The following is a 27,746-nucleotide window of genomic DNA, read 5'->3' as shown; positions in this document are numbered from 1 at the left end:
GCACCTGCGGCCCTGGGGTCAGAACATCTCTTCTTTCTGTCCAAGCCCAACTTTGTCCTTGCCAGCCTGGCAGTGAGCACCATCCCTGGTTCCAGTGTGCTACTGCTGGGGTCCTGCTGCAGGCCTGCAACCTGAATAGACATGGGTTCTGTGCTGCTTCCTGAGCACCCACCCCCAACTGAGGCTTCATGATCCTGCTGAGAGGAAAATATCTCCTGGGCATGATCCCATTCGAACCAGACTTGGCCACTGGAGGGAGTTTCTGGAATGGTGCTGGCAGCAATGGGACTCAGATCCATGGAGCTTCCAGACTCCTCTCGATGCACCTTTGCAGGAGATCTCTGGGCCTCGGCTGGACACCGGGGTTCCCACCTCTGCCTCTTGCCCCGTGGACTCTCTGAAGAGTAAGAAGAGCAGCACTCCCCATTGAGGCAAGCCCAGGAGGAACCAGCTCCAGGGGCTTCCTCCTGATCCCAGTTTCCTGGTGGCTGGTACTTGCTATGCCCAACAAACACAAGCCCAGTGGGCTCCAGTGGCCCAGCCCCTGGCTTTCTGGACAGGGACTTGGCCCCTTCCTGCTGCCAAGACTCCTCCTGGCTCTCCCTGAATGTTCCTAGGCGCACCAGGTTCTGGATATCTTGGTGCAACTCAGGGCTCCAGTTTTCTCCTGGATGCGGGCTTCAAATGTGAGGTGCCTTATGGTTGGACCTTTTGTGCGATTTTCGGCTCTGGCTTAGGCAAGAGGTGCTGCCTGGGCAGCAGCTGCAAAGCCCAAGGAAAACCTCTCTCCCATCTCCGTGGATTTCCTGGGATGCTTGCTCCTGGGGCTTCTATTCTGGGAAGGTGCTCCGGATCTCCTTGTGAGGACTTTCTCCAAGCCAAAGTCCTGCAGAATCTGCTCAGGCTGGGGTCCATGCAGGAAACCAGTGAACCACTGGGCCACTAAGTCCTTTACAAAGGGCACGAGGAGCTGCTGTTTCTTCAAGGACTTGATGGTCTTTCTGAAGCCAATCTCTGCAAGGCAGTCACACAGAGAAGGAAGAGAAGACATTTTCTTCAGCGTTTTGTAGATCTTTCCTAGGTCGGTCTCCTGGCAAGGGCGATCCAGCAGCTTCTGCAGAACACCTGCCTCGGAGCTAGTCTCCATGACCACTCCCGAGGACAGGGCTGGATTCTCTAGGTTCCATCTGCACACCAGACTCACCTTGTGACCTGCCTCTAGTCGGGTGTGTGCTCTCCTGAGCAGAGAGAGAACACCTACAGACAGAAGCTCACAGCTTAGAAGCCCTTGCCTCTGTCAGGCATCCCCTTTTATAACTGCCCCTGACAGGTGGGACCTCAGCCACACCCAGTCTCAAGATGGCTGCCACACACAGGCATGGAAGCCACGCCCAGTCGCCAAATCTCAAGATTTCCTGTAGGCCTCCAAACAAAGACCTGATGGAAAAAATTTACATATCTCTCTATCTATCAATCTATCTATGTAAATGAAATAAATCAATCAAACAACCAAAAGCAAAACCACAACCAACACCAACACCAACACCAAAACCAACTAAGTAAACCAACAAACAAAACAGGATGGAATCTGTTCTCCTCGTACATTTCCTCATACTGCAAAATGGCCACCCAGCCATGTGACCTCCACCCACTGAACCTCCTTAGGGCAAAGTCCTTTCCTTTGTAGGAAAACTTATGGAGGCACCTGTTTGCTGCAAGCCTCTTGCTGCTTCTTCCCACAACCTTGTAGCCAATGGAAGTCCACACAGGTGCATAGAACCAGGTGCACAGCCACACCTTTGCACTTCAGGGTTTTAGATGGGATTCTGTTTCTCTGTGTCTAGGGTTATCTGTACCTTGCCTTGAATTCATTCTCATTGGACCTTTGCCTTCTTCTCTGGCTCATGCCTGTCTCACTTTTTCTCACTATCAATGTTTTATCTCTCTTTTCTGTCTCTCCTTTACACACTATGTGTGATTACCCAATACTCACTTTACAATTAGTGGGTGTCTTAGTCAGGGTTTCTATTCCTGCACAAACATCATGACCAAGAAGCAAGTTGGGGAGGAAAGGCTTTATTCGGCTTACATTTCCATACTGCTGTTGATCACCAAAGGATGCAGGACTGGAACTCAAGCAGGTCAGAAAGCAGGAGCTGATGCAGAGGCCATGGAGGGATGTTCTTTACTGGCTTGCTTAGCCTGCTCTCTTATAAAACCCAAGACTACTAGCCCAGAGATGGTCCCACCCACAAGGGGCCTTTCCCCCTTGATCACTAATTGAGAAAATGCCTTACAGTTGGATCTCATGGAGGCATTTCCTCAACTGAAGCTCCTTTCTCTGTGATAACTCCAGCTGTGTCAAGTTGACACAAAACTAGCCAGTACAATTGACCCCTTGTCAACTTGACACACAAAAACATCACTAGTAAGCCTCAACCCTTACAATCTTATTCATCCCCAAGATCTAAATAACTTTAAAAGTCCCACAGCCTTTACATATTCTTAAATTTTCAATCTCTTTAAAATATCCATCTTTTTTAAAATCCAAAGTCTTTTTACAATTAAAAGTCTCTTAACTGTGGGCTCCACTAAAACAGTTTCTTCCTTCAATAGGGAAAATATCAGGGCACAGTCACAATCAAAAGCAAAAGTCAATCTCCAACTGTCCAATGTCTGGGATCCAACTCACGATCTTCTGGGCTCCTCCAAGGGCTTGGGTCACTTCTCCAGCCATGCCCTTTGTAGCACACGCATCATCCTCTAGGCTCCAGAGGATCTTCTACCCCACTGCTGCTGCTGCTCTTGGTGGTCATCTCATGGTACTGGCATCTCCAAAACACTGCATGACCCCTTCAGTCCTGGGCCTTCAATTGCAACTGAGGCTGCACCTTCACCAATGGCCTTCCATGGCCTCTCACAGTACCGAGCCTCAGCTGCTTTGCGTGACCCCTTCATGCCTTCAAAACCAGTACCACCTGGGTGACCCTTACATATTACCAAGTCCCACTGCAGCAGGAGTACAACCTTGGCCATCTCTGGAACACAGCCTCTTTGTGCTTTCAGAAAACACTTCCCAGAAGATGTCACCTCAATGATGCTGGTCTCTTCTTAATCACCGCTAATTTCTTAGCTCCAGCTAACCAGCATCAATAGTCGCAGTAATGCAAAGTTTTTGCTTTGGTAGTTCTGGTATCTTGTTAATCACAGCTGATTCTTCAGCCCCAGCTAACCAGAACTACAGAATCTTCACATTCAAAACAGCAATGGCCCTGAAAAGAGTCTTTAATTTTCCCTCTGAAATTTCACAAACCAGAGCTCCTTCTTCTGCGGTGTTCTCAACATTATCTTCCAAGCTCCTACATGACATCCGACAGAGCTCTTAACAACGGATGGATCTTCAAGCCCAAAGTTCCAAAGTCCTTCCACAGTCCTCCCCAAAACATGGTCAGATTGTTACAGGAATACCCCACTCTGCTGGTACCAATTTGTCTTAGTCAGGGTTTCTATTCCTGCACAAACATCATGACCAAGAAGCAAGTTGGGGAGGAAAGGCTTTATTCGGCTTACATTTCCATACTGCTGTTGATCACCAAAGGATGCAGGACTGGAACTCAAGCAGGTCAGAAAGCAGGAGCTGATGCAGAGGCCATGGAGGGATGTTCTTTACTGGCTTGCTTAGCCTGCTCTCTTATAAAACCCAAGACTACTAGCCCAGAGATGGTCCCACCCACAAGGGGCCTTTCCCCCTTGATCACTAATTGAGAAAATGCCTTACAGTTGGATCTCATGGAGGCATTTCCTCAACTGAAGCTCCTTTCTCTGTGATAACTCCAGCTGTGTCAAGTTGACACAAAACTAGCCAGTACAGTGGGTATACTGCTGGTTTTCTCCTTGGCTTTTGCTGACACCAACATGTGACCTTGCTTGCATCCCTAGGACCCTCTAAAGCATACTTTAATTTTAAGTGCCAATCCATCTGAGCTCTTACCCTAATGAGAGACAATGTCTGGGAACTTTGGATCAGTTTTGTTCTCAATCCTATAGGCAAGTTATTTCTCTCTCTCTCTCTCTCTCTCTCTCTCTCTCTCTCTCTCTCTCTCACTCTCTCTCTCGCTCTCTGCCTCTGTACTCGTGTAACTTTCCTTTTCTTCATCACACACATACAAATAGTTGTACCACACACACACATGAACACACTCACAGACACATACCCATAAAAAATACACACACATGAGGGCATGCATGCACACACATATACATGCACACCCCCCCCCACACACACACAGGCACACACACACACACAAACTGCCTTGATTCCTACTGGTTTGTGGGCACTGATATCAAGTCTACTGCCAGACTTCCACAAACATATTGATGTGCCTACTTCTCTTTGTGACTCTTGGTATCTATTCTACCATCTACAATCCTACATGCATCTTTGCAAAACTGTCAGCAGGCAGACTGTTAGTCTGTTTGTCCAACTGCTAAACTTATCTATGTCCATGGGTATCAATCCTTCACAAGTAATGTAGAGACAATCCCACAAAGTTGATTGGGGGAGAGATATCGATTTATTTTTGAAGATGTTTTGAGAATTGACATGGGACAAAAGTTAAGGTGTGGAAAACTGTGTAAAGAAGTCCAGTGAGAATGCCAAGATTAGCTGCTGGGAAGTCTGCCCGGAGCCCTAAACCCAGGGTGTACCATGTGGCAGTCCCTGGAGGGAAGCGCCTGTGTGTCCAGTCAGTCCAAGTCTCAGGAGTTGCAGGTTTTCTGGTGATGGAAATCATCTGGGGTTCACCTTTTATAGAAGCACTTTCTGTAGTCCTTCAGGGCCTTGGCCATGAGAGGAGCAGGTCTTTTAGCAGGGCCCTTTTTAGTGCCTCTTTCTCCAAGGAGAAGGCAGGAAGCCCTCTGGGCTGGAGGATGGGCAGGAGCCTCAGGAAGACTGTGCATATTTTGGGCAGAGGCAGCCCCAGTGGGTCCTGGCTGTCCTTGTTGGCTGGGGCTCTTGAGCTCGGTGATGAAGGAGACCATCATCGTCTGTCTGGGTTGAGGCCTCTTGGCTCTTGTACTTTGGAGGCGGCCTATGATGGTTTGCAGCCTCTCCTCTTGGGACCCCTGAAGCTGCAGGGCTGTGGGGGCCTCGGGCTGGCTGTAGGATTCCTTACACCTGCGGCCCTGGGGCCAGGACTTCTCTTCTGGCTGCCCAAGCCCAACTTTGTCCTTGCCAGCCTGGCAGTGAGCACCATCCCTGGTTCCAGTGCGCTTCTGCTGGGGTCCTGCTGCAGGCCTGCAACCTGAATAGACTTGGGTTCTGTGCTGCTTCCTGAGCTCCCACCCCCAAGCTGAGGCTTCATGATCCTGCTGAGAGGAAAATGTCTCCTGGGCAAGATCCCATTCGAACCAGACTTGGCCACTGGAGGGAGTCTCTGGAATGGTGCTGGCAGCAATGGGACTCAGATCCATGGAGCTTCCAGACTCCTCGCGAGGCACCTTTGCAGGAGGATTCTGGGCCTCGGCTGAACACGGGGATTCCCACCTCTGCCTCTTGCCCCGTGGACGCTCCGAAGAGGAAGGAGAGCAGCACTCCCCATTGAGGCAAGCCCAGGAGGAACCAGCTCCAGGGGCTTCCTCCTGCTCCCAGTTGCCTGGTGGCTGGCACTTGCTGTGCCCACCAAACACAAGCCCAGTGTGCTCCTGTGGCCCAGCCCCTGGCTTTCTGGACAGGGGCTTGGCCCCTTCCTGCTGCCAAGGCTCCTCCAGGCTCGCCATGGACCTTCCAAGGTGCACCAGGTTCTGGAAATCTTGCTGAAGCTCAGGCCTCCAGTTTTCTCCTGGATGCGGGCTTCGAATGTGAGGTGCCCTACGGTTGGATCTTTGGTGCGATTTTCGGCTTTGGCTTAGGCAAGAGCTGCTGCCTGGGCAGCAGCTGCAAAGCCCAAGGAAAACAACTCTCCCATCTCCGCGGACTTCCTGGGATGCTTGCTCCTGGGGCTTCTCTTCTGGGGAGGTGCTCCGGCCCTCCGTTGTGAGGCCCTTCTCCAAGCCAAAGTCCTGCCGGGTCTGCTCAGGCTGGGGCCCATGCAGGAACCCAGTGGACCACTGGGCCACTAAGTCCTTTACAAAGGGCAAGAGGAGCTGCTGTTTCTTCAAGGACTTGATGGTCTGTCTGAAGCCAATCTCTGCAAGGCAGTCACACAGAGAAGGAAGAGAAGACATTTTCTTCAGCGTTTTGTAGATCTTTCCTGGGTCAGTCTCCTGGCAAAGGCGATCCAGCAGCTTCTGCAGAACACCTGCCTCGGAGCTAGTCTCCATGACCACTCCCGAGGACAGGGCTGGATTCTCTAGGTTCGATCTGCACGCCAGACTCACCTTGTGACCTGCCTCTAGTCGGGTGTGTGCTCTCCTGAGCAGAGAGAGAACACCTACAGACAGAAGCTCACAGCTTAGAAGCCCTTGCCTCTGTCAGGCATCCCCTTTTATAACTGCCCCTGACAGGTGGGACCTCAGCCACGCCCAGTCTCAAGATGGCTGCCACACACAGGCATGGAAGCCACGCCCAGTCGCCAAATCTCAAGATTTCCTGTAGGCCTCCAAACAAAGACCTGATGGAAAAAATTTACATATCTCTCTATCTATCAATCTATCTATCTATGTAAATGAAATAAATCAATCAAACAACCAAAAGCAAAACCACAACCAACACCAACACCAAAACCAACTAAGTAAACCAACAAACGAAACAGGATGGAATCTGTTCTCCTCATACATTTCCTCATACTGCAAAATGGCCACCCAGCCATGTGACCTCCCCCCACAGAACCTCCTTAGGGCAAAGTCCTTTCCTTTGTAGGAAAACTTATTGGAGGCACCTGTTTGCTGAAAGCCTCTTGCTGCTTCTTCCCACAACCTTGTAGCCAATGGAAGTCCACACAGGTGCATAGAACCAGGTGCACAGCCACACCTTTGCACTTCAGGGTTTTAGATGGGATTCTGTTTCTCTGTGTCTAGGGTTATCTGTACCTTGCCTTGAATTCATTCTCATTGGACCTTTGCCTGCTTCTCTGGCTCATGCCTGTCTCACTTTTTCTCACTATCAATGTTTTATCTCTCTTTTCTGTCTCTCCTTTACACACTATGTGTGATTACCCAATACTCACTTTACAATTAGTGGGTATACTGCTGGTTTTCTCCTTGGCTTTTGCTGACACCAACATGTGACCTTGCTTGCATCCCTAGGACCCTCTAAAGCATACTTTAATTTTAAGTGCCAATCCATCTGAGCTCTTACCCTAATGAGAGACAATGTCTGGGAACTTTGGATCAGTTTTGTTCTCAATCCTATAGGCAAGTTATTTCTCTCTCTCTCTCTCTCTCTCTCTCTCTCTCTCTCTCTCTCTCTCTCTCTCTCTCTCTGCCTCTCTGTACTCGTGTAACTTTCCTTTTCTTCATCACACACATACAAATAGTAGTACCACACAAACACATGAACACACTCACAGACACATACCCATAAAAAATACACACACATGAGGGCATGCATGCACACACATATACATGCACACTCCCCCCACACACACACAGGCACACACACACACAAACTGCCTTGATTCCTACTGGTTTGTGGGCACTGATATCAAGTCTACTGCCAGATTCCACAACATATTGATGTGCCTACTTCTCTTTGTGACTCTAGGTATCTCTTCTACCATCTACAATCCTACATGCATCTTTGCAAAACTGTCAGCAGGCAGGCTGTTAGTCTCTTTGTCCAACTACTAAACTGTATATAGGTCCCTGGGTATCAATCCTTCACAAGTAATGTAGAGACAAACCCACAAAGTTGATTGGGGGAGATTATTGATTTATTTTTGAAGATGTTTTGAGAATTGACATGGGACAAAAGTTAAGGTGTGGAAAACTGTGTAAAGAAGTCCAGTGAGAATGCCAAGATTAGCTGCTGGGAAGTCTGCCCGGAGCCCTAAACCCAGGGTGTACCATGTGGCAGTCCCTGGAGGGAAGCGCCTGTGTGTCCAGTCAGTCCAAGTCTCAGGAGTTGCAGGTTTTCTGGTGATGGAAATCATCTGGGGTTCACCTTTTATAGATCACTTTCTGTAGTCCTTCAGGGCCTTGGCCATGAGAGGAGCAGGTCTTTTAGCAGGGCCTTTTTTGGTGCCTCTTTCTCCAAGGAGAAGGCAGGAAGCCCTCTGGGCTGGAGGATGGGCAGGAGCCTCAGGAAGACTGTGCGCATTTTGGGCAGAGGCAGCCCCAGTGGGTCCTGGTTGTCCTTGTTGGCTGGGGCTCTTGAGCTCGGTGATGAAGGAGACCATCATCGTCTGTCTGGGTTGAGGCCTCTTGGCTCTTGTGCTTTGGAGGCGGCCTATGACGGTTTGCAGCCTCTCCTCTTGGGACCCCTGAAGGTGCAGGGCTGTGGGGGCCTCGGGCTGGCTGTAGGATTCCTTGCACCTGCGGCCCTGGGGCCAGGACTTCTCTTCTGGCTGCCCAAGCCCAACTTTGTCCTTGCCAGCCTGGCAGTGAGCACCATCCCTGGTTCCAGTGCGCTTCTGCTGGGGTCCTGCTGCAGGCCTGCAACCTGAATAGACTTGGGTTCTGTGCTGCTTCCTGAGCTCCCACCCCCAAGCTGAGGCTTCATGATCCTGCTGAGAGGAAAATGTCTCCTGGGCAAGATCCCATTCGAACCAGACTTGGCCACTGGAGGGAGTCTCTGGAATGGTGCTGGCAGCAATGGGACTCAGATCCATGGAGCTTCCAGACTCCTCGCGAGGCACCTTTGCAGGAGGATTCTGGGCCTCGGCTGAACACGGGGATTCCCACCTCTGCCTCTTGCCCCGTGGACGCTCCGAAGAGGAAGGAGAGCAGCACTCCCCATTGAGGCAAGCCCAGGAGGAACCAGCTCCAGGGGCTTCCTCCTGCTCCCAGTTGCCTGGTGGCTGGCACTTGCTGTGCCCACCAAACACAAGCCCAGTGTGCTCCTGTGGCCCAGCCCCTGGCTTTCTGGACAGGGGCTTGGCCCCTTCCTGCTGCCAAGGCTCCTCCAGGCTCGCCATGGACCTTCCAAGGTGCACCAGGTTCTGGAAATCTTGCTGAAGCTCAGGCCTCCAGTTTTCTCCTGGATGCGGGCTTCGAATGTGAGGTGCCCTACGGTTGGATCTTTGGTGCGATTTTCGGCTTTGGCTTAGGCAAGAGCTGCTGCCTGGGCAGCAGCTGCAAAGCCCAAGGAAAACAACTCTCCCATCTCCGCGGACTTCCTGGGATGCTTGCTCCTGGGGCTTCTCTTCTGGGGAGGTGCTCCGGCCCTCCGTTGTGAGGCCCTTCTCCAAGCCAAAGTCCTGCCGGGTCTGCTCAGGCTGGGGCCCATGCAGGAACCCAGTGGACCACTGGGCCACTAAGTCCTTTACAAAGGGCAAGAGGAGCTGCTGTTTCTTCAAGGACTTGATGGTCTGTCTGAAGCCAATCTCTGCAAGGCAGTCACACAGAGAAGGAAGAGAAGACATTTTCTTCAGCGTTTTGTAGATCTTTCCTGGGTCAGTCTCCTGGCAAAGGCGATCCAGCAGCTTCTGCAGAACACCTGCCTCGGAGCTAGTCTCCATGACCACTCCCGAGGACAGGGCTGGATTCTCTAGGTTCGATCTGCACGCCAGACTCACCTTGTGACCTGCCTCTAGTCGGGTGTGTGCTCTCCTGAGCAGAGAGAGAACACCTACAGACAGAAGCTCACAGCTTAGAAGCCCTTGCCTCTGTCAGGCATCCCCTTTTATAACTGCCCCTGACAGGTGGGACCTCAGCCACGCCCAGTCTCAAGATGGCTGCCACACACAGGCATGGAAGCCACGCCCAGTCGCCAAATCTCAAGATTTCCTGTAGGCCTCCAAACAAAGACCTGATGGAAAAAATTTACATATCTCTCTATCTATCAATCTATCTATCTATGTAAATGAAATAAATCAATCAAACAACCAAAAGCAAAACCACAACCAACACCAACACCAAAACCAACTAAGTAAACCAACAAACGAAACAGGATGGAATCTGTTCTCCTCATACATTTCCTCATACTGCAAAATGGCCACCCAGCCATGTGACCTCCCCCCACAGAACCTCCTTAGGGCAAAGTCCTTTCCTTTGTAGGAAAACTTATTGGAGGCACCTGTTTGCTGAAAGCCTCTTGCTGCTTCTTCCCACAACCTTGTAGCCAATGGAAGTCCACACAGGTGCATAGAACCAGGTGCACAGCCACACCTTTGCACTTCAGGGTTTTAGATGGGATTCTGTGTCTCTGTGTCTAGGGTTATCTGTACCTTGCCTTGAATTCATTCTCATTGGACCTTTGCCTGCTTCTCTGGCTCATGCCTGTCTCACTTTTTCTCACTATCAATGTTTTATCTCTCTTTTCTGTCTCTCCTTTACACACTATGTGTGATTACCCAATACTCACTTTACAATTAGTGGGTATACTGCTGGTTTTCTCCTTGGCTTTTGCTGACACCAACATGTGACCTTGCTTGCATCCCTAGGACCCTCTAAAGCATACTTTAATTTTAAGTGCCAATCCATCTGAGCTCTTACCCTAATGAGAGACAATGTCTGGGAACTTTGGATCAGTTTTGTTCTCAATCCTATAGGCAAGTTATTTCTCTCTCTCTCTCTCTCTCTCTCTCTCTCTCTCTCTCTCTCTCTCTCTCTCTCTCTCTCTCTCTCTCTCTCTGCCTCTCTGTACTCGTGTAACTTTCCTTTTCTTCATCACACACATACAAATAGTAGTACCACACAAACACATGAACACACTCACAGACACATACCCATAAAAAATACACACACATGAGGGCATGCATGCACACACATATACATGCACACTCCCCCCACACACACACAGGCACACACACACACAAACTGCCTTGATTCCTACTGGTTTGTGGGCACTGATATCAAGTCTACTGCCAGATTCCACAACATATTGATGTGCCTACTTCTCTTTGTGACTCTAGGTATCTCTTCTACCATCTACAATCCTACATGCATCTTTGCAAAACTGTCAGCAGGCAGGCTGTTAGTCTCTTTGTCCAACTACTAAACTGTATATAGGTCCCTGGGTATCAATCCTTCACAAGTAATGTAGAGACAAACCCACAAAGTTGATTGGGGGAGATTATTGATTTATTTTTGAAGATGTTTTGAGAATTGACATGGGACAAAAGTTAAGGTGTGGAAAACTGTGTAAAGAAGTCCAGTGAGAATGCCAAGATTAGCTGCTGGGAAGTCTGCCCGGAGCCCTAAACCCAGGGTGTACCATGTGGCAGTCCCTGGAGGGAAGCGCCTGTGTGTCCAGTCAGTCCAAGTCTCAGGAGTTGCAGGTTTTCTGGTGATGGAAATCATCTGGGGTTCACCTTTTATAGAAGCACTTTCTGTAGTCCTTCAGGGCCTTGGCCATGAGAGGAGCAGGTCTTTTAGCAGGGCCTTTTTTGGTGCCTCTTTCTCCAAGGAGAAGGCAGGAAGCCCTCTGGGCTGGAGGATGGGCAGGAGCCTCAGGAAGACTGTGCGCATTTTGGGCAGAGGCAGCCCCAGTGGGTCCTGGTTGTCCTTGTTGGCTGGGGCTCTTGAGCTCGGTGATGAAGGAGACCATCATCGTCTGTCTGGGTTGAGGCCTCTTGGCTCTTGTGCTTTGGAGGCGGCCTATGACGGTTTGCAGCCTCTCCTCTTGGGACCCCTGAAGGTGCAGGGCTGTGGGGGCCTCGGGCTGGCTGTAGGATTCCTTGCACCTGCGGCCCTGGGGCCAGGACTTCTCTTCTGGCTGCCCAAGCCCAACTTTGTCCTTGCCAGCCTGGCAGTGAGCACCATCCCTGGTTCCAGTGCGCTTCTGCTGGGGTCCTGCTGCAGGCCTGCAACCTGAATAGACTTGGGTTCTGTGCTGCTTCCTGAGCTCCCACCCCCAAGCTGAGGCTTCATGATCCTGCTGAGAGGAAAATGTCTCCTGGGCAAGATCCCATTCGAACCAGACTTGGCCACTGGAGGGAGTCTCTGGAATGGTGCTGGCAGCAATGGGACTCAGATCCATGGAGCTTCCAGACTCGTCTCGAGGCACCTTTGCAGGAGGACTCTGGGCCTCGGCTGGACACCTCGGTTCCCACCTCTGCCTCTTGCCCCGTGGACGCTCCGAAGAGGAAGGAGAGCAGCACTCCCCATTGAGGCAAGCCCAGGAGGAACCAGCTCCAGGGGCTTCCTCCTGCTCCCAGTTGCCTGGTGGCTGGCACTTGCTGTGCCCACCAAACACAAGCCCAGTGGGCTCCTGTGGCCCAGCCCCTGGCTTTCTGGACAGGAGCTTGGCCCCTTCCTGCTGCCAAGGCTCTTCCAGGCTCGCCCTGGAAGTTCCTAGGTGCACCAGGTTCTGGACATCTTGCTGCAGCTCAGGGCTCCAATTTTCTCCTGGATGCGGGCTTCGAATGTGAGGTGCCCTACGGTTGGACCTTTGGTGCGATTTTCGGCTCTGGCTTAGGCAAGAGCTGCTGCCTGGGAAGCAGCTGCAAAGCCCAAGGAAAACCTCTCTCCCATCTCCGCGGACTTCCTGGGATGCTTGCTCCTGGGGCTTCTCTTCTGGGGAGGTGCTCCGGCCCTCCATTGTGAGGCCCTTCTCCAAGCCAAAGTCCTTCCGGGTCTGCTCAGGCTGGGGCCCATGCAGGAACCCAGTGGACCACTGGGCCACTAAGTCCTTTACAAAGGGCACGAGGAGTTGCTGTTTCTTCAAGGACTTGATGGTCTTTCTGAAGCCAATCTCTGCAAGGCAGTCACACAGAGAAGGAAGAGAAGACATTTTCTTCAGCGTTTTGTAGATCTTTCCTGGGTCGGTCTCCTGGCAAAGGCGATCCAGCAACTTCTGCAGAACACCTGCCTCGGAGCTAGTCTCCATGACCACTCCCGAGGACAGGGCTGGATTCTCTAGGTTCGATCTGCACACCAGACTCACCTTGTGACTTGCCTCTAGTCGGGTGTGTGCTCTCCTGAGCAGAGAGAGAACACCTACAGACAGAAGCTCACAGCTTAGAAGCCCTTGCCTCTGTCAGGCATCCCCTTTTATAACTGCACCTGACAGGTGGGACCTCAGCCACGCCCAGTCTCAAGATGGCTGCCACACACAGGCATGGAAGCCACGCCCAGTCGCCAAATCTCAAGATTTCCTGTAGGCCTCCAAACAAAGACCTGATGGAAAAAATTTACATATCTCTCTATCTATCAATCTATCTATCTATGTAAATGAAATAAATCAAGCAAACAACCAAAAGCAAAACCACACCCAACAACAACACCAACACCAAAACCAACTAAGTAAACCAACAAACAAAACAGGATGGAATCTGTTCTCCTCATACATTTCCTTATACTGCAAAATGGCCACCCAGCCATGTGACCTACACACACTGAACCTCCTTAGGGCAAAGTCCTTTCCTTTGTAGGAAAACTTATTGGAGGCACCTGTTTGCTGCAAGCCTCTTGCTGCTTCTTCCCACAACCTTGTAGCCAATGGAAGTCCACACAGGTGCATAGAACCAGGTGCACAGCCACACCTTTGCATTTCAGGGTTGTAGATGGGATTCTGTTTCTCTGTGTCTAGGGTTATCTGTACCTTGCCTTGAATTCATTCTCATTGGACCTTTGCCTGCTTCTCTGGCTCATGCCTGTCTCACTTTTTCTCACTATCAATGTTTTATCTCTCTTTTCTGTCTCTCCTTTACACACTATGTGTGATTACCCAATACTCACTTTACAATTAGTGGGTATACTGCTGGTTTTCTCCTTGGCTTTTGCTGACACCAACATGTGACCTTGCTTGCATCCCTAGGACCCTCTAAAGCATACTTTAATTTTAAGTGCCAATCCATCTGAGCTCTTACCCTAATGAGAGACAATGTCTGGGAACTTTGGATCAGTTTTGTTCTCAATCCTATAGGCAAGTTATTTCTCTCTCTCTCTCTCTCTCTCTCTCTCTCTCTCTCTCTCTCTCTCTCTCTCTGCCTCTCTGTACTCGTGTAACTTTCCTTTTCTTCATCACACATATACAAATAGTTGTACCACACACACACATGAACACACTCACAGACTCATACCCATAAAAAATACACACACATGAGGGCATGCATGCACACACATATACATGTACACTCCCCCCCCACACACACACACACAGGCACACACACACACACAAACTGCCTTGATTCCTACTGGTTTGTGGGCACTGATATCAAGTCTACTGCCAGACTTCCACAAACATATTGATGTGCCTACCTCTCTTTGTGACTCTAGGTATCTCTTCTACCATCTACGATCCTACATGCGTCTTTGCAAAACTGTCAGCAGGCAGACTGTTAGTCTCTTTGTCCAACTGCTAAACTGTATCTAGGTCCATGGGTATCAATCCTTCACAAGTAATGTAGAGACAAACCCACAAAGTTGATTGTGGGAGAGATATTGATTTATTTTTGAAGATGTTTTGAGAATTGACATGGGACAAAAGTTAAGGTGTGGAAAACTGTGTAAAGAAGTCCAGTGAGAATGCCAAGATTAGCTGCTGGGAAGTCTGCCCGGAGCCCTAAACCCAGGGTGTACCATGTGGCAGTCCCTGGAGGGAAGCGCCTGTGTGTCCAGTCAGTCCAATCTCAGGAGTTGCAGGTTTTCTGGTGATGGAAATCATCTGGGGTTCACCTTTTATAGAAGCACTTTCTGTAGTCCTTCAGGGCCTTGGCCATGAGAGGAGCAGGTCTTTTAGCAGGGCCCTTTTTGGTGCCTCTTTCTCCAAGGAGAAGGCAGGAAGCCCTCTGGGCTGGAGGATGGGCAGGAGCCTCAGGAAGACTGTGGGCATTTTGGGCAGAGGCAGCCCCAGTGGGTCCTGGCTGTCCTTGTTGGCTGGGGCTCTTGAGCTCGGTGATGAAGGAGACCATCATCGTCTGTCTGGGTTGAGGCCTCTTGGCTCTTTTGCTTTGGAGGCGGCCTATGACGGTTTGCAGCCTCTCCTCTCGGGACCCCTGAAGCTGCAGGGCTGTGGGGGCCTCAGGCTGGCTGTAGGATTCCTTGCACCTGCGGCCCTGGGGCCAGGACTTCTCTTCTGGCTGCCCAAGCCCAACTTTGTCCTTGCCAGCCTGGCAGTGAGCACCATCCCTGGTTCCAGTGCGCTTCTGCTGGGGTCCTGCTGCAGGCCTGCAACCTGAATAGACTCGGGTTCTGTGCAGCTTCCTGAGCTCCCACCCCCAAGCTGAGGCTTCATGATCCTGCTGAGAGGAAAATGTCTCCTGGGCAAGATCCCATTCGAACCAGACTTGGCCACTGGAGGGAGTCTCTGGAATGGTGCTGGCAGCAATGGGACTCAGATCCATGGAGCTTCCAGACTCCTCTCGAGGCACCTTTGCAGGAGGACTCTGGGCCTCGGCTGGACACCGGGATTCCCACCTCTGCCTCTTGCCCCGTGGACACTCCGAAGAGGAAGGAGAGCAGCACTCCCCATTGAGGCAAGCCCAGGACGAACCAGCTCCAGGGGCTTCCTCCTGCTCCCAGTTGCCTGGTGGCTGACACTTGCTGTGCCCACCAAACACAAGCCCAGTGGGCTCCTGTGGCCCAGCCCCTGGCTTTCTGGACAGGGGCTTGGCCCCTTCCTGCTGCCAAGGCTCCTCCAGGCTCGCCCTGGACGTTCCTAGGTGCACCAGGTTCTGGACATCTTGCTGCAGCTCAGGGCTCCAGTTTTCTCCTGGATGCGGGCTTCGAATGTGAGGTGCCCTACGGTTGGACCTTTGGTGCGATTTTCGGCTCTGGCTTAGGCAAGAGCTGCTGCCTGGGCAGCAGCTGCAAAGTCCAAGGAAAACCTCTCTCCCATCTCTGCGGACTTCCTGGGATGCTTGCTCCTGGGGCTTCTCTTCTGGGGAGGTGCTCCGGCCCTCCGTTGTGAGGCCCTTCTCCAAGCCAAAGTCCTGCCGGGTCTGCTCAGGCTGGGGCCCATGCAGGAACCCAGTGGACCACTGGGCCACTAAGTCCTTTACAAAGGGCACGAGGAGTTGCTGTTTCTTCAAGGACTTGATGGTCTTTCTGAAGCCAATCTCTGCAAGGCAGTCACACAGAGAAGGAAGAGAAGACATTTTCTTCAGCGTTTTGTAGATCTTTCCTGGGTCGGTCTCCTGGCAAAGGCGATCCAGCAGCTTCTGCAGAACACCTGCCTCGGAGCTAGTCTCCATGACCACTCCCGAGGACAGGGCTGGATTCTCTAGGTTCGATCTGCACGCCAGACTCACCTTGTGACCTGCCTCTAGTCGGGTGTGTGCTCTCCTGAGCAGAGAGCGAACACCTACAGACAGAAGCTCACAGCTTAGAAGCCCTTGCCTCTGTCAGGCATGCCCTTTTATAACTGCCCCTGACAGGTGGGACCTCAGCCACGCCCAGTCTCAAGATGGCTGCCACACACAGGCATGGAAGCCACGCCCAGTCGCCAAATCTCAAGATTTCCTGTAGGCCTCCAAACAAAGACCTGATGGAAAAAATTTACATATCTCTCTATCTATCAATCTATCTATCTATGTAAATGAAATCAATCAATCAAACAACCAAAAGCAAAACCACAACCAACACCAACACCAACACCAAAACCAAGTAAATAAATCAACAAACAAAAAGGATGGAATCTGTTCTCCTCATACATTTCCTCATACTGCAAAATGGCCACCCAGCCATGTGACCTCCACCCACTGAACCTCCTTAGGGCAAAGTCCTTTCCTTTGTAGGAAAACTTATTGGAGGCACCTGTTTGCTGAAAGCCTCTTGCTGCTTCTTCCCACAACCTTGTAGCCAATGGAAGTCCACACAGGTGCATAGAACCAGGTGCACAGCCACACCTTTGCATTTCAGGGTTGTAGAAGGGATTCTGTGTCTCTGTGTCTAGGGTTATCTGTACCTTGCCTTGAATTCATTCTCATTGGACCTTTGCCTGCTTCTCTGGCTCATGCCTGTCTCACTTTTTCTCACTATCAATGTTTTATCTCTCTTTTCTGTCTCTCCTTTACACACTATGTGTGATTACCCAATACTCACTTTACAATTAGTGGGTATACTGCTGGTTTTCTCCTTGGCTTTTGCTGACACCAACATGTGACCTTGCTTGCATCCCTAGGACCCTCTAAAGCATACTTTAATTTTAAGTGCCAATCCATCTGAGCTCTTACCCTAATGAGAGACAATGTCTGGGAACTTTGGATCAGTTTTGTTCTCAATCCTATAGGCAAGTTATTTCTCTCTCTCTCTCTCTCTCTCTGCCTCTCTGTACTCGTGTAACTTTCCTTTTCTTAATCACACACATACAAATAGTTGTACCACACACACACATAAACACACTCACAGACACATACCCATAAAAAATACACACACATGAGGGCATGCATGCACACACATATACATGCACACTCCCCCCACACACACACAGGCACACACACACACACAAACTGCCTTGATTCCTACTGGTTTGTGGGCACTGATATCAAGTCTACTGCCAGACTTCCACAAACATATTGATGTGCCTACTTCTCTTTGTGACTCTAGGTATCTCTTCTACCATCTACGATCCTACATGCATCTTTGCAAAACTGTCAGCAGGCAGACTGTTAGTCTCTTTGTCCAACTGCTAAACTGTATCTAGGTCCATGGGTATCAATCCTTCACAAGTAATGTAGAGACAAACCCACAAAGTTGATTGTGGGAGAGATATTGATTTATTTTTGAAGATGTTTTGAGAATTGACATGGGACAAAAGTTAAGGTGTGGAAAACTGTGTAAAGAAGTCCAGTGAGAATGCCAAGATTAGCTGCTGGGAAGTCTGCCCGGAGCCCTAAACCCAGGGTGTACCATGTGGCAGTCCCTGGAGGGAAGCGCCTGTGTGTCCAGTCAGTCCAAGTCTCAGGAGTTGCAGGTTTTCTGGTGATGGAAATCATCTGGGGTTCACCTTTTATAGAAGCACTTTCTGTAGTTCTTCAGGGCCTTGGCCATGAGAGGAGCAGGTCTTTTAGCAGGGAACTTTGTGGTGCCTCTTTCTCCACGGAGAAGGCAGGAAGCCCTCTGGGCTGGAGGATGGGCAGGAGCCTCAGGAAGACTGTGCGCATTTTGGACAGAGGCAGCCCCAGTGAGTCCTGGCTGTCCTTGTTGGCTGGGGCTCTTGAGCTCGGTGATGAAGGAGACCATCATCGTCTGTCTGGGTTGAGGCCTCTTGGCTCCTGTGCTTTGGAGGCGGCCTATGACGGTTTGCAGCCTCTCCTCTTGGGACCCCTGAAGCTGCAGGGCTGTGGGGGCCTCAGGCTGGCTGTAGGATTCCTTGCACCTCTGGCCCTGGGGCCAGGACTTCTCTTCTGGCTGCCCAAGCCCAACTTTGTCCTTGCCAGCCTGGCAGTGAGCACCATCCCTGGTTCCAGTGCGCTTCTGCTGGGGTCCTGCTGCAGGCCTGCAACCTGAATAGACTCGGGTTCTGTGCTGCTTCCTGAGCTCCCACCCCCAAGCTGAGGCTTCATGATCCTGCTGAGAGGAAAATGTCTCCTGGGCAAGATCACATTCGAACCAGACTTGGCCACTGGAGGGAGTCTCTGGAATGGTGCTGGCAGCAATGGGACTCATATCCATGGAGCTTCCAGACTCCTCTCGAGGCACCTTTGCAGGAGGACTCTGGGCCTCGGCTGGACACCGGGATTCCCACCTCTGCCTCTTGCCCCGTGGACACTCCGAAGAGGAAGGAGAGCAGCACTCCCCATTGAGGCAAGCCCAGGACGAACCAGCTCCAGGGGCTTCCTCCTGCTCCCAGTTGCCTGGTGGCTGACACTTGCTGTGCCCACCAAACACAAGCCCAGTGGGCTCCTGTGGCCCAGCCCCTGGCTTTCTGGACAGGGGCTTGGCCCCTTCCTGCTGCCAAGGCTCCTCCAGGCTCGCCCTGGACGTTCCAAGGTGCACCAGGTTCTGGACATCTTGCTGCAGCTCAGGGCTCCAGTTTTCTCCTGGATGCGGGCTTCGAATGTGAGGTGCCCTACGGTTGGACCTTTGGTGCGATTTTCGGCTCTAGCTTAGGCAAGAGCTGCTGCCTGGGCAGCAGCTGCAAAGCCCAAGGAAAACCTCTCTCCCATCTCTGCGGACTTCCTGGGATGCTTGCTCCTGGGGCTTCTCTTCTGGGGAGGTGCTCCGGCCCTCCGTTGTGAGGCCCTTCTCCAAGCCAAAGTCCTGCCGGGTCTGCTCAGGCATGGGTCCATGCAGGAACCCAGTGGACCACTGGGCCACTAAGTCCTTTACAAAGCACACGAGGAGCTGCTGTTTCTTCAAGGACTTGATGGTCTGTCTGAAACCAATCTCTGCAAGGCAGTCACACAGAGAAGGAAGAGAAGACATTTTCTTCAGCGTTTTGTAGATCTTTCCTGGGTCGGTCTCCTGGCAAAGGCGATCCAGCAGCTTCTGCAGAACACCTGCCTCGGAGCTAGTCTCCATGACCACTCCCGAGGACAGGGCTGGATTCTCTAGGTTCGATCTGCACGTCAGACTCACCTTGTGACCTGCCTCTAGTCGGGTGTGTGCTCTCCTGAGCAGAGAGAGAACACCTACAGACAGAAGCTCACAGCTTAGAAGCCCTTCCTCCGTCAGGCATCCCCTTTTATAACTGCCCCTGACAGGTGGGACCTCAGCCACGCCCAGTCTCAAGATGGCTGCCACACACAGGCATGGAAGCCACGCCCAGTCGCCAAATCTCAAGATTTCCTGTAGGCCTCCAAACAAAGACCTGATGGAAAAAAATTTACATATCTCTCTATCTATCAATCTATCTATCTATGTAAATGAAATCAATCAATCAAACAACCAAAAGCAAAACCACAACCAACACCAAAACCAACACCAAAACCAACTAAGTAAACGAACAAACGAAACAGGATGGAATCTGTTCTCCTCATACATTTCCTCATACTGCAAAATGGCCACCCAGCCATGTGACCTCCACCCACTGAACCTCCTTAGGGCAAAGTCCTTTCCTTTGTAGGAAAACTTATTGGAGGCACCTGTTTGCTGAAAGCCTCTTGCTGCTTCTTCCCACAACCTTGTAGCCAATGGAAGTCCACACAGGTGCATAGAACCAGGTGCACTGCCACACCTTTGCATTTCTGGGTTTTAGATGGGATTCTGTTTCTCTGTGCCTAGTGTTATCTGTACCTTGCCTTGAATTCATTCTCATTGGACCTTTGCCTTCTTCTCTGGCTCATGCCTGTCTCACTTTTTCTCACTATCAATGTTTTATCTCTCTTTTCTGTCTCTCCTTTACACACTATGTGTGATTACCCAATACTCACTTTACAATTAGTGGGTATACTGCTGGTTTTCTCCTTGGCTTTTGCTGACACCAACATGTGACCTTGCTTGCATCCCTAGGACCCTCTAAAGCATACTTTAATTTTAAGTGCCAATCCATCTGAGCTCTTACCCTAATGAGAGACAATGTCTGGGAACTTTGGATCAGTTTTGTTCTCAATCCTATAGGCAAGTTATTTCTCTCTCTCTCTCTCTCTCTCTCTCTCTCTCTCTCTCTCTCTCTCTCTCTCTCTGCCTCTCTGTACTCGTGTAACTTTCCTTTTCTTCATCACACACATACAAATAGTTGTACCACACACACACATGAACACACTCACAGACACATACCCATAAAAAATACACACACATGAGGGCATGCATGCACACACATATACATGCACATTCCCCCCCACACACACAGGCACACACACACACAAACTGCCTTGATTCCTACTGGTTTGTGGGCACTGATATCAAGTCTACTGCCAGACTTCCACAAACATATTGATGTGCCTACTTCTCTTTGGAACTCTAGGTATCTCTTCTACCATCTATGATCCTACATGCATCTTTGCAAAACTGTCAGCAGGCAGACTGTTAGTCTCTTTGTCCAACTGCTAAACTGTATCTAGGTCCATGGGTATCAATCCTTCACAAGTAATGTAGAGACAAACCCACAAAGTTGATTGGGGAAGAGATATTGATTTATTTTTGAAGATGTTTTGAGAATTGACATGGGACAAAAGTTAAGGTGTGGAAAACTGTGTAAAGAAGTCCAGTGAGAATGCCAAGATTAGCTGCTGGGAAGTCTGCCTGGAGCCCTAAACCCAGGGTGTACCATGTGGCAGTCCCTGGAGGGAAGCGCCTGTGTGTCCAGTCAGTCCAAGTCTCAGGATTTGCAGGTTTTCTGGTGATGGAAATCATCTGGGGTTCACCTTTTATAGAAGCACTTTCTGTAGTCCTTCAGGGCCTTGGCCATGAGAGGAGCAGGTCTTTTAGCAGGGCCCTTTTTGGTGCCTCTTTCTCCAAGGAGAAGGCAGGAAGCACTCTGGGCTGGAGGATGGGCAGGAGCCTCAGGAAGACTGTGCGCATTTTGGGCAGAGGCAGCCCCAGTGGGTCCTGGCTGTCCTTGTTGGCTGGGGCTCTTGAGCTCGGTGATGAAGGAGACCATCATCGTCTGTCTGGGTTGAGGCCTCTTGGCTCTTGTGCTTTGGAGGCGGCCTATGACGGTTTGCAGCCTCTCCTCTTGGGACCCCTGAAGCTGCAGGGCTGTTGGGGCCTCAGGCTGGCTGTAGGATTCCTTGCACCTGCGGCCCTGGGGCCAGGACTTCTCTTCTGGCTGCCCAAGCCCAACTTTGTCCTTGCCAGCCTGGCAGTGAGCACCATCCCTGGTTCCAGTGCGCTTCTGCTGGGGTCCTGCTGCAGGCCTGCAACCTGAATAGACTCGGGTTCTGTGCTGCTTCCTGAGCTCCCACCCCCAAGCTGAGGCTTCATGATCCTGCTGAGAGGAAAATGTCTCCTGGGCAAGATCACATTCGAACCAGACTTGGCCACTGGAAGGAGTCTCTGGAACGGTGCTGGCAGCAATGGGACTCAGATCCATGGAGCTTCCAGACTCGTCTAGAGGCAGCTTTGCAGGAGGACTCTGGGCCTCGGCTGGACACCGGGATTCCCACCTCTGCCTCTTGCCCCGTGGACACTTCGAAGAGGAAGGAGAGCAGCACTCCCCATTGAGGCAAGCCCAGGAGGAACCAGCTCCAGGGGCTTCCTCCTGCTCCCAGTTGCCTGGTGGCTGGCACTTGCTGTGCCCACCAAACACAAGCCCAGTGGGCTCCTGTGGCCCAGCCCCTGGCTTTCTGGACAGGGGCTTGGCCCCTTCCTGCTGCCAAGGCTCCTCCAGGCTCGCCCTGGACGTTCCTAGGTGCACCAGGTTCTGGACATCTTGCTGCAGCTCAGGGCTCCAGTTTTCTCCTGGATGCGGACTTCGAATGTGACGTGAGCTACGGTTGGAACTTTGGTGCGATTTTCGGCTCTCGCTTAGGCAAGAGCTGCTTCCTGGGCAGCAGCTGCAAAGCCCAAGGAAAACCTCTCTCCCATCTCCGCGGACTTCCTGGGATGCTTGCTCCTGGGGCTTCTCTTCTGGGGAGGTGCTCTGGCCCTCCGTTGTGAGGCCCTTCTCCAAGCCAAAGTCCTGCCGGGTCTGCTCAGGCTGGGGCCCATGTAGGAACCCAGTGGACCACTGGGCCACTAAGTCCTTTACAAAGGGCATGAGGAGTTGCTGTGTCTTCAAGGACTTGATGGTATTTCTGAAGCCAATCTCTGCAAGGCAGTCACACAGAGAAGGAAGAGAAGACATTTTCTTCAGCGTTTTGTAGATCTTTCCTGGGTCGGTCTCCTGGCAAAGGCGATCCAGCAGCTTCTGCAGAACACCTGCCTCGGAGCTAGTCTCCATGACCACTCCCGAGGACAGGGCTGGATTCTATAGGTTCGATCTGCAAGCCAGACTCACCTTGTGACCTGCCTCTAGTCGGGTGTGTGCTCTCCTGAGCAGAGAGAGAACACCTACAGACAGAAGCTCACAGCTTAGAAGCCCTTGCCTCTGTCAGGCATCCCCTTTTATAACTGCCCCTGACAGGTGGGACCTCAGCCACGCCCAGTCTCAAGATGGCTGCCACACACAGGCATGGAAGCCACGCCCAGTCGCCAAATCTCAAGATTTCCTGTAGGCCTCCAAACAAAGACCTGATGGAAAAAATTTACATATCTCTCTATCTATCAATCTATCTATCTATGTAAATGAAATAAATCAATCAAACAACCAAAAGCAAAACCACAACCAACACCAACACCAAAACCAAAACCAACTAAGTAAACCAACAAACGAAACAGGATGGTATCTGTTCTCCTCATACATTTCCTCATACTGTAAAATGGCCACCCAGCCATGTGAACTTCACCCACTGAACCTCCTTAGGGCAAAGTCCTTTCCTTTGTAGGAAAACTTATTGGAGGCACCTGTTTGCTGCAAGCCTCTTGCTGCTTCTTCCCACAACCTTGTAGCCAATGGAAGTCCACACAGGTGCATAGAACCAGGTGCACAGCCACACCTTTGCATTTCAGGGTTGTAGATGGAATTCTGTTTCTCTGTGCCTAGTGTTATCTGTACCTTGCCTTGAATTCATTCTCATTGGACCTTTGCCTGCTTCTCTGGCTCATGCCTGTCTCACTTTTTCTCACTATCAATGTTTTATCTCTCTTTTCTGTCTCTCCTTTACACACTATGTGTGATTACCCAATACTCACTTTACAATTAGTGGGTATACTGCTGGTTTTCTCCTTGGCTTTTGCTGACACCAACATGTGACCTTGCTTGCATCCCTAGGACCCTCTAAAGCATACTTTAATTTTAAGTGCCAATCCATCTGAGCTCTTACCCTAATGAGAGACAATGTCTGGGAACTTTGGATCAGTTTTGTTCTCAATCCTATAGGCAAGTTATTTCTCTCTCTCTCTCTCTCTCTCTCTCTCTCTCTCTCTCTCTCTCTCTCTCTCTCTCTCTTTCTCTCTCTCTCTCTCTCTGCCTCTCTGTACTCGTGTAACTTTCCTTTTCTTCATCACACACATACAAATAGTTGTACCACACACACACATGAACACACTCACAGACACATACCCATAAAAAATACACAGACATGAGGGCATGCATGCACACACATATACATGCACACTCCCCCAAACACACACAGGCACACACACACACAAACTGCCTTGATTCCTACTGGTTTGTGGGCACTGATATCAAGTCTACTGCCAGACTTCCACAAACATATTGATGTGCCTACTTCTCTTTGTGACTCTAGGTATCTCTTCTACCATCTACGATCCTACATGCATCTTTGCAAAACTGTCAGCAGGCAGACTGTTAGTCTCTTTGTCCAACTGCTAAACTGTATCTAGGTCCATGGGTATCAATCCTTCACAAGTAATGTAGAGACAAACCCACAAAGTTGATTGGGGAAGAGATATTGATTTATTTTTGAAGATGTTTTGAGAATTGACATGGGACAAAAGTTAAGGTGTGGAAAACTGTGTAAAGAAGTCCAGTGAGAATGCCAAGATTAGCTGCTGGGAAGTCTGCCCGGAGCCCTAAACCCAGGGTGTACCATGTGGCAGTCCCTGGAGGGAAGCGCCTGTGTGTCCAGTCAGTCCAATCTCAGGAGTTGCAGGTTTTCTGGTGATGGAAATCATCTGGGGTTCACCTTTTATAGAAGCACTTTCTGTAGTCCTTCAGGGCCTTGGCCATGAGAGGAGCAGGTCTTTTAGCAGGGCCCTTTTTGGTGCCTCTTTCTCCAAGGAGAAGGCAGGAAGCCCTCTGGGCTGGAGGATGGGCAGGAGCCTCAGGAAGACTGTGGGCATTTTGGGCAGAGGCAGCCCCAGTGGGTCCTGGCTGTCCTTGTTGGCTGGGGCTCTTGAGCTCGGTGATGAAGGAGACCATCATCGTCTGTCTGGGTTGAGGCCTCTTGGCTCTTTTGCTTTGGAGGCGGCCTATGACGGTTTGCAGCCTCTCCTCTCGGGACCCCTGAAGCTGCAGGGCTGTGGGGGCCTCAGGCTGGCTGTAGGATTCCTTGCACCTGCGGCCCTGGGGCCAGGACTTCTCTTCTGGCTGCCCAAGCCCAACTTTGTCCTTGCCAGCCTGGCAGTGAGCACCATCCCTGGTTCCAGTGCGCTTCTGCTGGGGTCCTGCTGCAGGCCTGCAACCTGAATAGACTCGGGTTCTGTGCTGCTTCCTGAGCTCCCACCCCCAAGCTGAGGCTTCATGTTCCTGCTGAGAGCAAATGTCTCCTGGGCAAGATCCCATTCGAACCAGATTTGGCCACTGGAGGGAGTCTCTGGAATGGTGCTGGCAGCAATGGGACTCAGATCCATGGAGCTTCCAGACTCCTCTCGAGGCACCTTTGCAGGAGGACTCTGGGCCTCGGCTGGACACCGGGATTCCCACCTCTGCCTCTTGCCCCGTGGACACTCCGAAGAGGAAGGAGAGCAGCACTCCCCATTGAGGCAAGCCCAGGACGAACCAGCTCCAGGGGCTTCCTCCTGCTCCCAGTTGCCTGGTGGCTGACACTTGCTGTGCCCACCAAACACAAGCCCAGTGGGCTCCTGTGGCCCAGCCCCTGGCTTTCTGGACAGGGGCTTGGCCCCTTCCTGCTGCCAAGGCTCCTCCAGGCTCGCCCTGGACGTTCCTAGGTGCACCAGGTTCTGGATATCTTGCTGCAGCTCAGGGCTCCAGTTTTCTCCTGGATGCGGGCTTCGAATGTGAGGTGCCCTACGGTTGGACCTTTGGTGCGATTTTCGGCTCTGGCTTAGGCAAGAGCTGCTGCCTGGGCAGCAGCTGCAAAGTCCAAGGAAAACCTCTCTCCCATCTCTGCGGACTTCCTGGGATGCTTGCTCCTGGGGCTTCTCTTCTGGGGAGGTGCTCCGGCCCTCCGTTGTGAGGCCCTTCTCCAAGCCAAAGTCCTGCCGGGTCTGCTCAGGCTGGGGCCCATGCAGGAACCCAGTGGACCACTGGGCCACTAAGTCCTTTACAAAGGGCACGAGGAGTTGCTGTTTCTTCAAGGACTTGATGGTCTTTCTGAAGCCAATCTCTGCAAGGCAGTCACACAGAGAAGGAAGAGAAGACATTTTCTTCAGCGTTTTGTAGATCTTTCCTGGGTCGGTCTCCTGGCAAAGGCGATCCAGCAGCTTCTGCAGAACACCTGCCTCGGAGCTAGTCTCCATGACCACTCCCGAGGACAGGGCTGGATTCTCTAGGTTCGATCTGCACGCCAGACTCACCTTGTGACTTGCCTCTAGTCGGGTGTGTGCTCTCCTGAGCAGAGAGAGAACACCTACAGACAGAAGCTCACAGCTTAGAAGCCCTTGCCTCTGTCAGGCATGCCCTTTTATAACTGCCCCTGACAGGTGGGACCTCAGCCACGCCCAGTCTCAACATGGCTGCCACACACAGGCATGGAAGCCACGCCCAGTCGCCAAATCTCAAGATTTCCTGTAGGCCTCCAAACAAAGACCTGATGGAAAAAATTTACATATCTCTCTATCTATCAATCTATCTATCTATGTAAATGAAATCAATCAATCAAACAACCAAAAGCAAAACCACAACCAACACCAACACCAACACCAAAACCAACTAAGTAAACCAACAAACAAAACAGGATGGAATCTGTTCTCCTCATACATTTCCTCATACTGCAAAATGGCCACCCAGCCATGTGACCTCCACCCACTGAACCTCCTTAGGGCAAAGTCCTTTCCTTTGTAGGAAAACTTATTGGAGGCACCTGTTTGCTGAAAGCCTCTTGCTGCTTCTTCCCACAACCTTGTAGCCAATGGAAGTCCACACAGGTGCATAGAACCAGGTGCACAGCCACACCTTTGCATTTCAGGGTTGTAGAAGGGATTCTGTGTCTCTGTGCCTAGTGTTATCTGTACCTTGCCTTGAATTCATTCTCATTGGACCTTTGCCTGCTTCTCTGGCTCATGCCTGTCTCACTTTTTCTCACTATCAATGTTTTATCTCTCTTTTCTGTCTCTCCTTTACACACTATGTGTGATTACCCAATACTCACTTTACAATTAGTGGGTATACTGCTGGTTTTCTCCTTGGCTTTTGCTGACACCAACATGTGACCTTGCTTGCATCCCTAGGACCCTCTAAAGCATACTTTAATTTTAAGTGCCAATCAATCTGAGCTCTTACCCTAATGAGAGACAATGTCTGGGAACTTTGGATCAGTTTTGTTCTCAATCCTATAGGCAAATTATTTCTCTCTCTCTCTCTCTCTCTCTCTCTCTCTCTCTCTCTCTCTCTCTCTCTCTTTCTCTCTCTGCCTCTCTGTACTCGTGTAACATTCCTTTTTTTCATCAAACACATACAAATAGTTGTACCACACACACACAGATGAACAAACTCACAGACACATACCCATAAAAAATACACACACATGAGGGCATGCATGCACACACATATACATGCACACTCCCCCAAACACACACAGGCACACACACACACACAAACTGCCTTGATTCCTACTGGTTTGTGGGCACTGATATCAAGTCTACTGCCAGACTTCCAGAAACATATTGATGTGCCTACTTCTCTTTGTGACACTAGGTATCTCTTCTACCATCTACGATCCCACATGCATCTTTGCAAAACTGTCAGCAGACAGACTGTTAGTCTCTTTGTCCAACTGCTAAACTGTATCTATGTCCATGGTATCAATCCTTCACAAGTAATGTAGAGACAAACCCACAAAGTTGATTGTGGGAGAGATATTGATTTATTTTTGAAGATGTTTTGAGAATTGACATGGGACAAAAGTTAAGGTGTG

The 27,746-nt window shown here is 50.8% G+C and overlaps 5 protein-coding genes across 5 annotated transcripts; all 5 read right to left on the bottom strand.

Annotated features, from left to right (window-relative positions):
• Window positions 1-4,566: 4,566 nt before the first annotated feature.
• Window positions 4,567-6,321, bottom strand: Gm51594 (predicted gene, 51594). Its single transcript, XM_030243917.1, has one exon. The coding sequence runs from the start codon at window positions 6,319-6,321 to the stop codon at window positions 4,801-4,803; it is 1,521 nt and encodes a 506-aa protein (XP_030099777.1). The 3' UTR covers window positions 4,567-4,800.
• Window positions 6,322-8,111: 1,790 nt separating this feature from the next.
• Window positions 8,112-9,987, bottom strand: Gm51593 (predicted gene, 51593). Its single transcript, XM_030243916.1, has one exon. The coding sequence runs from the start codon at window positions 9,615-9,617 to the stop codon at window positions 8,112-8,114; it is 1,506 nt and encodes a 501-aa protein (XP_030099776.1). The 5' UTR covers window positions 9,618-9,987.
• Window positions 9,988-11,181: 1,194 nt separating this feature from the next.
• Gm51592 (predicted gene, 51592) lies at window positions 11,182-12,928 on the bottom strand. The gene has a single exon (XM_030243915.1). It carries the CDS (start codon window positions 12,926-12,928, stop codon window positions 11,408-11,410), a length of 1,521 nt encoding a protein of 506 aa, XP_030099775.1. The 3' UTR covers window positions 11,182-11,407.
• A 1,264-nt stretch (window positions 12,929-14,192) lies between these two features.
• On the bottom strand, window positions 14,193-16,619 carry Gm51573 (predicted gene, 51573). Its single transcript, NM_001384123.1, has one exon. It carries the CDS (start codon window positions 16,233-16,235, stop codon window positions 14,715-14,717), a length of 1,521 nt encoding a protein of 506 aa, NP_001371052.1. The 5' UTR covers window positions 16,236-16,619; the 3' UTR covers window positions 14,193-14,714.
• Window positions 16,620-20,930: 4,311 nt separating this feature from the next.
• On the bottom strand, window positions 20,931-22,807 carry Gm51591 (predicted gene, 51591). Its single transcript, XM_030243914.1, has one exon. The coding sequence runs from the start codon at window positions 22,805-22,807 to the stop codon at window positions 21,287-21,289; it is 1,521 nt and encodes a 506-aa protein (XP_030099774.1). The 3' UTR covers window positions 20,931-21,286.
• Between the last annotated feature and the right edge of the window lie 4,939 nt (window positions 22,808-27,746).

This window comes from Mus musculus, chromosome 8 (assembly GCF_000001635.26).
Source record: "Mus musculus strain C57BL/6J chromosome 8, GRCm38.p6 C57BL/6J".
Classification (NCBI taxonomy): Eukaryota; Metazoa; Chordata; class Mammalia; order Rodentia; family Muridae; genus Mus; species Mus musculus.
The sequence above is the reverse complement of the archived record's forward strand: the minus strand, read 5'-3'. Positions and strand labels throughout refer to the sequence as shown.

What these genes read in the sequence shown, in the direction of transcription:
- Gm51592 (XM_030243915.1), bottom strand. Translation starts at nt 12,928, where the DNA reads ATGGAGACTAGCTCCGAGGCAGGTGTTCTGCAGAAGTTGCTGGATCGC.
- Gm51594 (XM_030243917.1), bottom strand. Translation starts at nt 6,321, where the DNA reads ATGGAGACTAGCTCCGAGGCAGGTGTTCTGCAGAAGCTGCTGGATCGC.
- Gm51593 (XM_030243916.1), bottom strand. Translation starts at nt 9,617, where the DNA reads ATGGAGACTAGCTCCGAGGCAGGTGTTCTGCAGAAGCTGCTGGATCGC.
- Gm51591 (XM_030243914.1), bottom strand. Translation starts at nt 22,807, where the DNA reads ATGGAGACTAGCTCCGAGGCAGGTGTTCTGCAGAAGCTGCTGGATCGC.
- Gm51573 (NM_001384123.1), bottom strand. Translation starts at nt 16,235, where the DNA reads ATGGAGACTAGCTCCGAGGCAGGTGTTCTGCAGAAGCTGCTGGATCGC.